We start from the raw sequence: 9,200 nt of genomic DNA, 5'->3' as shown, positions 1-9,200 counted from the left end.
GCCGACTGCAGCCCTGGAAGCGACCTTCTCTGCAGCGCGGTGCCGTAGGGAACCTGCCTTCAGCCGTGGATCCGCCGTGGATCTCCTCTGCCAGGGTCATTCTCAAACCAGCCTCGTGGTGGGGGTGGGCCTGGCCCGCGGCTGAAGGGCTCCCTCACCTAACAAGAAGCCACGAGACACCTTTCCAAGCAGCTCAAAAACCCTCTGGTCTGCACTGTGGCACCCGTAATTTATTTGCTGCCAGCCAGAAATGGAGACGTGACACTTGTGGCAAGCTCAGTTCACCACTTCCCACTGATCTGTGCCCGAGCGGTCAGCAGCTTCCTGCATCCCTGTTTGTGGTTCCTCAGGATGAGGGACGGGGCTGCAGAAGCCATAAAAATAGACACAAAGCAGAAGGGTAGCCTCAGGGAGTAACGAGCGGAGACGGCAAAGGCCATCAGAGCAACGCCTGAGCTCCCTTCCACACCATCCCTCTGACATCCTTGTTTTTCCAGCACCAGGGACTCTATCAACTGGTCACTATCTGCTGCATTCTGTGTATTTTTGTGCCTTTTAATTTTTGTACTGTATGTGTAAACATAACCACTCCTCCATCTGAGACTTGGGCAACACAGGGAACGCGGGGCTGAGACAAAGCAGTTGCTTCCCAAATAGCTAAGGCATGGTGAAAGCACTTTATCCCCTAACAGAGACGGCTGTTGCGGAGCCGCAGGGAGTGTGTTAGGTGTTAGACGGTGTGGGAAGGGCTGCTCCCCTTCCCCGGGTTCCCAGATCTGCGTGCACAGCGAGCTGGAGTTGCGGCGGGTAGGCAAATACCCCCCAGCCACCCAGCTCTCAGCCAGCTGACGGCAGGCATGGCTTCTGCCTAGAAGCAGAAGACCAGATGTAGCGGGTGAGGGGAAGGACTTCTGCCTCGCGTTCCCGTCTCCCTGCCACGCTGGCTGCGCACGCGTCTATGGCGCTGCCCCAGCGCAGCCCCGGTAATGCCGCTCATGCCAACAGGGGTTAGCTCCTGCCAACAGCCCTCCAACAGAGCGGGCATGAGCCACGTGCCGGGCAAAACACCAGGTAGCACCTTCCCTCCCTCTGCCCCACGTGCTCCAGCATCTCCCTGCGATCATCACCAAAACCAAGGTCAGTGCTATAGAGGTGTCTTCCGAAAACAGCTTGTTCTGCTTGCTTCGGACCCAGCCCACCGCGGTTGTCGCCCGAGAGCAGCCAAGAGAGCACAGTTTTGCTGCATATCTGGTCTTTTTTTCGGTCCATAAGGGCAGAGGGACCGGACCCCATCCCCCTGGCAGCATGATGCTCTCACTCGTGCAGAGCAGCTCCAGCACCCCAAGCTGCAAAGGCAGAAAGCGTCCCACGCCTCGTTACACTGGGGTCAGCGAGCAGGGTCCCACTGCGCAGACCTAGAAACTTCACTGCCATCCCGCGGCATCCGCGTTGGGGCAAACCCTCCCGTCCCAGCTTGGTGGCCCATTCTCCTTTCTGGTGGCAACTTTGTCCAGGGGAGTTGTGACCACTCCGGTCTTTTCCAGCATCGCACAGGCCCCTCTGTAGAGGCTGGACCGCAGCTAACGCCACATGCTTGAAGAGCCAGCATTCACGTGCAGGCAAAGGCAACCTGCCCGCGAAAGCTAAAGCCAGCCGTAGCCACCGCATTTTCAAACTGCCAAATAGAAAAGAAAAAAAAAAAAGTTACTACCTCACTCCAGGCAGGGTCTAAGGTGAGCCTCCGTTACTCATCCAGCTGGCAAGGATGCAACCTGGTATTAGATGACTTTGGTCCACCAAAACTCCTCCTGGGTGACTCACTGCCATGGACAGGTGGCCTCCATCCCATCGTTTCCAGTAATGCCACATTTGTCAGAAATTGGAACATCAGAATTGGGTATGTGTATATAGATATCTATTTTAAAACAAATGATAGACTTTATCCAGTATGTTAAAAGGGGGGGGGAGGGGAGGGGAGGGAAAGGGGAAGAACAGCGGTTTGGTTTTGTTTTTTTTTTTTTTAAAAAGAGAACTACAGAAAAAGTACATACACTGTGGAGGTTTCAATGTCTTTGCTGAGGATGTGGCTTCAGAATAGAAACTCTAAGAATGTAGCTGGGCTACATTTTATTTTGAAAGTGATTTCACAAAAAAAAATCTTGAAATTTTTTTTTTTTTCCTTTAGAAACTGTGAATAGCTGCCAGAGATATAGGCAGGCCCAGCACAGGGAAGGCGAGGGTGAGAAGGACCAAGGTAGCAGAGAACGTTGAGCTTGGCTGGAGGGGGGGAAAGGGCCGTGGAGCGACAGCCCCACATTGTTACAAGGGAAGGACACAGGTGAGTTGATAGGATAGTTTGCCTCCAGATGTCACTGGGCCATGTATTTGGGCTTATTGCTTTATTATTTAATTTTTTCCAAAGCAAAAAAAAAAAAAAGAAAAAAAAAGTAGTTGCTACAACCATTTTAAAGGAACAACTTCAACGGAGCAGAAGCTTGAGGGTTTGTAGTGTTGCCTTGAACCCCCGAGCCCTTTGTAACATGTTTTTAAACTTTGGCACGTGTTGTGGGTGTAGTGCCCTTACCTGCTGTGTAGTGGAAGTGGCAGACTCTTGGAAAAGCCTATCTTTGTAATAAAACAAGGTGCTGAAACCTGCGTTGTGAAGTTCCTGCCTGCGTGCACGTGGCATCGTGGAAGACGCCCGTTGGCACCCCCAAGGTCAGGCTGCCGTCCCTTGCCCGAGGATGGGGTGCCTCTCCTCCCGTGCCCCCCAGCCCGCCAAACACCGCACGCGCCCGGCGCAGAAGCACAGGGAGGAGGGCGGCTCTCGGGTGCGCACAGCGAGCTTCACGTGTACAAGGCGTAGTGTGCTCGGGGCTGGCAGCTCAGCTGTAACCACCTTGTCTCCACGCAAGGTGGGTTTCTACCCCTCTGGGCTGCAGAGCCCCGGTTTCCCGCAGAGCACGCTGTGGGCACGCACGGCTCCCACCAGAACAGGGGCTGGCGCGGGAAGGCGAAGATCCGCGTGAGGACGCAACCACACACCTGAGCTGACCGCACGCTGTGCTGCACACACGAGGAGCAGTGACACCGGAGCAGTGCCCAGGGCTGGGCACCCCGAGCTCTGCCAGCTGCCATCAGCCCACGAGACAGCGTCTTCTCCCGGCCCAGGGGAGCCCAGCACCTGCTCCGCACCGCGGCTGCCGCCAGCCCTCAAGGCTTCTGGCTTCAGTGCCGTGACACCAGCCGCAGCCCGTAGGTCTTAATAACCATGGCATTGCTAAATCCTCTCTCTTCCACCTCCCCCAGTAAAAGCTGCGCTTTCCAGGCACCAGAAGGATTTTCTTTTCCCACTAGAAAGTTGATTCTTGGTAAAGCTAAATCCAGGCATTAAATGATTTGGCCTCTCTCAAAGGGAAAGAGCCTCGTGTTGCACACTGGGTGCCTGCTGAGGGAGGACACAGCTCCTGCCAGGCTCCGTTACGGGACATTTCCATGCTAGCGAGCGGTGCTTTGTGAGGTTAACCATCACCGAAGGGCCAGGTGAGCTCTGCTCAGCTGCTACTGCAGCATCCCCACCCTATCCCTGGGGGGACACAAGTTTTGGCTCCATTAAAGATGGATCAACATGGCCAAGGCTGAAGTTTAAAGAGAAGTTAGTTTGCTCAGCTCTTGCTTAAGCCCCAAAGCAAGGCCAGGAGCCTTGGAGGGCATTGGCAAGGCCAGCTGAAGATTAGCAAAATCCTCTTTAGGAAGAGAGTTTTACTTCCACTTATTTTTTCCTGCCCAGGAGGACTGTAACCCTCTGCATTACCACGCTGACCTTCAGAAGGGCTCTGTTCTGTGCAGAGCAAGAGAAATTCAGGCATTTGAAGACATTAAATGAAAGCGTTCATATGTTGACCCACAGGAGCTAGCGAGACAGGTTTAGAGGTGGGCACTGTGCCACTGACAGATAACAAGAGCATGAGCAATGCTGCAGCCTACAGCACACGCCCCAAACTCTTTTTCTGAGCCCCAAAACGCTTCTGTCGTCCTTTTACCATGGTTAGAGCACAGGCAGCTCCCCCCAGCACTGGGGACCCTTGCCCATGGCATGCCCCTAGACCTGCTGCCCCAGCACTCCTGTAATCCCAGCTCAGCCAGGCATTAGCACAAGGGCAGGCAGGAGGGCAGGGCGCTGGACACCTGCCCCACACCGGCAGGACTGGCCAAGCCCGAGCTTCACAGTGCCCGGGGTGCCACCGTGCTGTGCCCCATGAGTCCCAGGGCCATCACCCAGCGCTGGGGCTCCCTGCCAGCCTGCACAGGCACAGCCCCCAGAGCCCGGCACTGCCGGCCGGCCCGGTGTGCCACTGCAGCCAGCAGCTCCAAACACACGGGGACAGGCAGGGCACCTCTCCAGGAGAGCAGGCACGGCAGGCAGCTGCCTGCAGCACCAGCTCACCGCCATGCCACGCGGGACGAGGCCAGGGCTGGGGGATTTCGGTGCTGGGAGAAGGGAGTGCAAGGGAAGAGCAGCACTCACGCCATTTCATGAGCGGAGTGAAGCAGCTTTATTACTAGGAGGTGAACACAGAATTAAAACCTGTCCTGGGGACTAAAAGCAACCCAGACCCCGAGGGCCCGGGCCCAGCTGGAAGCAGGGGTATGCTCCCACGGTGAGCAGGGCTGCCCAGGATCCCTACGGAGCCTTCCTGGCTGCTGGGGTGGGGGCTGCCTTCCGCAGCCCAGCCTCCCGCTGGCCAGCTCCTGGGGCTGCCCGGGGCTTCCTCACCTTGCCTGGACCCCCCTTCGCCTTGGGGGCATCTTGCTGTGCCCCCTTGGGTGCCTTCCCCTTGCTCTTCCCCACTGGGGCCTTTCGGGGCCCCTTTGCTCCAGCCCCCGGGGGGCTGTCGCCATGGCCCCCTCCTGCGCCCTCAGCAGCCGGAGCCACGGGGGGCCTTGAACGCCCTTTGCCGGGGGCCCGGGGGCGGCTGGCAGCCTGCAGGGCCTTGGCTCCATCGCTCTTGGGCTTCGCTGCTGCCGGCAGCCGAGCCTGGAAGGGAGAGAGCACGTCAGGCCGCCGCCACGCCACGAGCCGCCCAGCCTCACCGCTGGGCCCTACTCACGTCCGTGGGCTTCGCTCTCAGCTTCTGCTTCACTGCTGCCGGCTTCTCCTCCGCAGCGCCTGCGGGAGAAGGGGCAGTGGATGAGCCCAAGCGGGGTCTCTCCACAGGGCCGGGGCAGCCCCGGGGTGGCTCGTGGCACCCCCAGCCCTTTACCTCGCTGTTGCGCACCCGCCGCGGGGACACGGGGGGGCTTGGTGGTCCCTTTCCGTCGTGGCTTCGCAGCCTGTCCTCTGTCGGGATCCGCCTGGGCCGGCGGCTGCTTGTGCTGCAGCTTCTCGGGGGCTAACTGGGGGTGAGAGAGGGGTGGAAGCGGGGCCCGGCAGCCCCCCGCCCCGCCGCTTCGGGGCCGGCAGCCCCCTGCTCACCTTGAAGCGGCCGGTGGCCCCCATGGCAGAGGAGTTGTGGGGCCGCACCAGGTCCCCGCGGCTCAGCCCCTTGCTCAGCGCCTGCTTCAGCAGGTACTTGAGTCGGATGGGGTCCACGGCGGGGTACTTGGCCAGGATGAAGCGCTTGATGGCAATGACAGAGGCACCCTTCCTCTGGTCCTGGGCCTGCAGCGCCTCGATCACCATGTGCAGGGTAGGGGGGTGCGGGGGCCGCCGGCCCCGGGCCAGCAGACGCGGGAGCTGGGCTGTGCCGGCAGCTCCGGCTGCTGGGAGAGGCAAAAGGCGGCTCCTGGGACCCGGACCCAGCCCTGAGGCACTCGCACCCCTGAGGGCTGCCACAGCACCCCCTGAAGCCAAGCAGCCACAACCCTGCCCATCTGGTGGCCCTGTGGCCACCAGAGCCCCAGCCCCAGGGCAGTCGCAGCTCTGCCGGGACCCCGCAGCTCGGCAAACCCCTTACCCAGCTGAGGCTCCATGGCAGCACACACACCAGAGTGCTCCAGCCTAAAGCCCCGGGCCCAGACAGCCCCAGCTCTGCTGGCAGCACCACTGCCCTTGCTCACAGGCTCAGTTCACTTCCAGCTAATTTATCTGATTAGCACCCAACTGCAGGGGCTGGTTAGCAGCTGCTAATTGCTCTGGTTGCCGCCCCGGTGGGAGCAGGTGGCTGGGAAGCCGAGTGCCCTTTGCCAAAGCTTTGCGAGGGGCTGGAGGAAGAAGGGGCGTGTCTGAGCAGAGGGTTTGGAGAGGGGCAAGAGACAGGGGGGTCACAGGGTGATCGCCCTGAACACGCAGGGGAAAGGCACCCGCCCGCTGCTTGCTGGGTGGCAGGGTGCTGTTCTGCAGCTTGCTGACGGCGCTCTGCGGCATGGCCCGCGCGGGACCCGTTCCCGCTGTGCTGCTGTGGCGTGCCGGCTCCGTCGCCTGGGATGGCCCCGCTGGGAAGCGGGGGGCTGCACTGCCAGGGGAGCCTGATAACGGGGGGGTGGAAACGATCCCACAAATGAGAGGAAGAAAATGGAGACCTGCTTTGCTGGCCAGCGAAGGCAGGAGGAGCGACTCTCCCGCAGTAGTCCCAGGTGGGCATTCGCAAGCAGGACCCCCACTCGCCCCTGCCCGCTGAATCCCACCCAGGGGAGAGCACTCCCAGCCCCACACGCGGGCAGCCCCTCCATGTCCCCTCCGTGCCAGCTCCTGGTGCAGCAGCCGCCTCATGCCGAGGACGGCATCGTCCCACGGGCCAGGTGTGAGCTGCGCCCTCGGCCACCCGCGGTCCCTGAGGTGCCCAGGGCACTTCTGTGTCATGGCCGTGTTCAAAATAATTCCTCCTGTGATCCTATGGGCACTTTCCCCACTGTTCCAGTGGGGTAGGATATTTTGTGCTACTTTCTGTTCTGCCTATGCTCGCGAGGCGAGCCTGAGTGATTCACCAGCTGCTCTTTGGTGCAGGAACAGTGCAATGTCCCCACCTCAGGGACCGCTGTGTTTCTCCACAGCGTGCTGCATCAGTCCCTTCCTCTTTACGCAAGAGTCACGGGGCTTTCGTACGCATCGTCTGCCAAAGCCGTGGGGGAGCTGCAAGCCCGCGGAAGGCAGGCTGGGCGTGATGTGGTGAGACGGCAGGGCTGGTTCAGGGCCCAACTCAGCAGACATGTTACCACCCCAACGCATGTGCAAAGCGCTGCCCAGCAAGACCTTTGTCAAGGTCCGCGCCCACCTGCTGAGGCCCGCGGCCAGGTCCTGGCAGGGGACTGAGGCGCCAACAGGAGCCAGGTCTGGAGCGAGGAGCTGGGAGAGGCACCCAGCGCCCGGGCCCCGCATGCCCGGCTCCCCCCGGACCAGCACCACCAGCCCATTCCCAGCTCCAGTCCATTTCCAAATTCCCCGGGAAGGGGCCAGTGGGGACACTGGAAGGCTGCAGGGGCTGGCACCACAGCAGGGATGAGTGCATCTCGTCCAACCATCTCCTCCTGGATCCGGCCATCACCTCTCCAGCAGCTCCATGATGCCTCCAGCACCTGCCTGGGGGTCCCAAACCCTCGCTTGCCCCCACCACCGCCAGCAGCAGCCATAGGGCTGGGCATCGCGTGGGGCGACAGCCCATGGGCTCGGGCTAGGACATCACCAGCATGTGCTAGGACCGGTCCGGCACGGGTGGGAAAGCTGCAGCGCCAAGCATCGCACGGCTCCCGCGGAGCGCAGCCTCGCGGACAGCAGGTAAACACCAAACCCTTCCTCCTCTTCCCTCCAAAACCAGCTCCCAGATTTGAAGTACATGAATCAGACATCAGCCTAAACACTGAATTATTCATAAACCTCTAATCTTTAGATTTCACTGAATATGCAGAAGTATCGATAAAAAAAAAATAATGAGAGAATTGTACTTGCAAATTGCTCTTTATTAAAGGCTTAACTCGCATGGGTTCTATACGTTCCCTATTAGACCTTGCAAAGCTGCATAGGATTAGAAATCAGAGAGGATAATAATGTACAAAAATAGTTTCAAATGTTGATAACACTGAACAGCGAGAAAAACATCTTATTTGTATAACTGAGCTAAAAATAAAAATGAAGAACACTGCTACAATTGCAATATGCCATCTTGTAGCGCTTAAAACATATGTCGACGTCTCTGAGCCATATGCTCCCATGTCTTGCCTGCTACAGCACGGAGGGAAGCTTAGCGATGCACCGATCAATCCTCAAAAGCACAAGCACCGGCCAAAACCTCCTACCTGGGCTGATGCCAAACTGATTGCAGCTGAAACGGGGAGGTGCGCAGGAGGAGCGTGTCTCGGGGCACGGCCCCGGGCCGCAGGCGGCCCGGAGATGCCTAAGGATGAACGGCGGTACTACGGGGAGGGGGTGCTTCCCCTGGGGCTGGTGCATCGAGCGGGGCTGCTGCTGAGGGTGCAAACACCGCGTGCACATTGCTGCACCAGGTGCCTGCGGGAGCAAGCAACCGAGCCCTCCCTGAGCACGTCTGACTGCGGCTGCACGCGGCTGTGCCGTGCCGTGCCGTGCTGCCAGGTCCCCTCCAGCCTGCTTGCTGGGCAGGATCCGCAGCCCTCACCTCTGCGGCATGGAGGGGGGGCCCTTGTGTGCCAGTACCCCATCCCGCCCCCCCGTGCCTCCTGGGGCAGCTGACATGCCGGAGGTGTGGCAGGGCTGGAGCTGGGAGCGCCTGGCAGGGCTGGGGGCACCTCGCAGCACCCAGACTTGCCCCCGGGCAGCCGGAGCGCGACGGGGCTGCCCTGGCAGCAGAGCCGGGAGGTGGCCCCAGCTCCATCCCCCGCAGAGGCAGACGTGCCCCGGCCCCTGCCAGGCCGTCGAGGTGGGGCGAGGGAGGCGAGGGTGGCTGTGCCGCGGCCCGGGGCTCGCACACGGCAGCGCAGGGCGTGCAGGCGTGGCGGGGGCGTCAGAGCCAGGGGTCTGCACACAGAGCAGGGGTGCGGGAGCTCTCAGCGCGTCAACAGAAAAAGCACGGATTTACGCCGGTGGAGGAGCTAAGCCTTTGCATTTTAATTACAAAACGTGTGTACACATTTACAGCCTTGTTCCCAGGGTTCCTAGTGCCAGGAGCGAGGAGCCCGCCCCGCGGGGCTGTGGCGGTGGTGAAGCGGGGGCGGTGGCAGCGGCGGGGCCAGGTTCGTGCTCCCGGGGCGGCGATGCCCACCCCGAGGCCTGGCCGCTCCGGCGGGGC

At 60.4% G+C, this 9,200-nt stretch overlaps 1 protein-coding gene across 1 annotated transcript; it reads right to left on the bottom strand.

Annotated features, from left to right (window-relative positions):
- Positions 1 to 4,684: 4,684 nt before the first annotated feature.
- H1-8 (H1.8 linker histone) lies at positions 4,685 to 5,973 on the bottom strand. The gene is made up of 5 exons (XM_075714564.1): positions 5,958 to 5,973; positions 5,477 to 5,760; positions 5,265 to 5,397; positions 5,112 to 5,170; positions 4,685 to 5,038 (listed from the first exon to the last, which is right to left on the bottom strand). Exons 1-5 carry the CDS (start codon positions 5,971 to 5,973, stop codon positions 4,685 to 4,687), a joined length of 846 nt encoding a protein of 281 aa, XP_075570679.1.
- Between the last annotated feature and the right edge of the window lie 3,227 nt (positions 5,974 to 9,200).

The sequence above is a fragment of the Pelecanus crispus genome, chromosome 7 (assembly GCF_030463565.1).
Source record: "Pelecanus crispus isolate bPelCri1 chromosome 7, bPelCri1.pri, whole genome shotgun sequence".
Taxonomy (NCBI): domain Eukaryota; kingdom Metazoa; phylum Chordata; class Aves; order Pelecaniformes; family Pelecanidae; genus Pelecanus; species Pelecanus crispus.
The sequence above is the reverse complement of the archived record's forward strand: the minus strand, read 5'-3'. Positions and strand labels throughout refer to the sequence as shown.

Bases quoted from the DNA above. Each gene is read 5' to 3' on its own strand.
- H1-8 (XM_075714564.1), bottom strand. The intron at 5,398-5,476 runs GTGAGCAGGGGG...TCTCACCCCCAG, and splicing joins GGGCCACCGGCCGCTTCAAG to TTAGCCCCCGAGAAGCTGCA. The intron at 5,039-5,111 runs GTGAGTAGGGCC...TCTCCCTTCCAG, and splicing joins TGAGAGCGAAGCCCACGGAC to GCTCGGCTGCCGGCAGCAGC.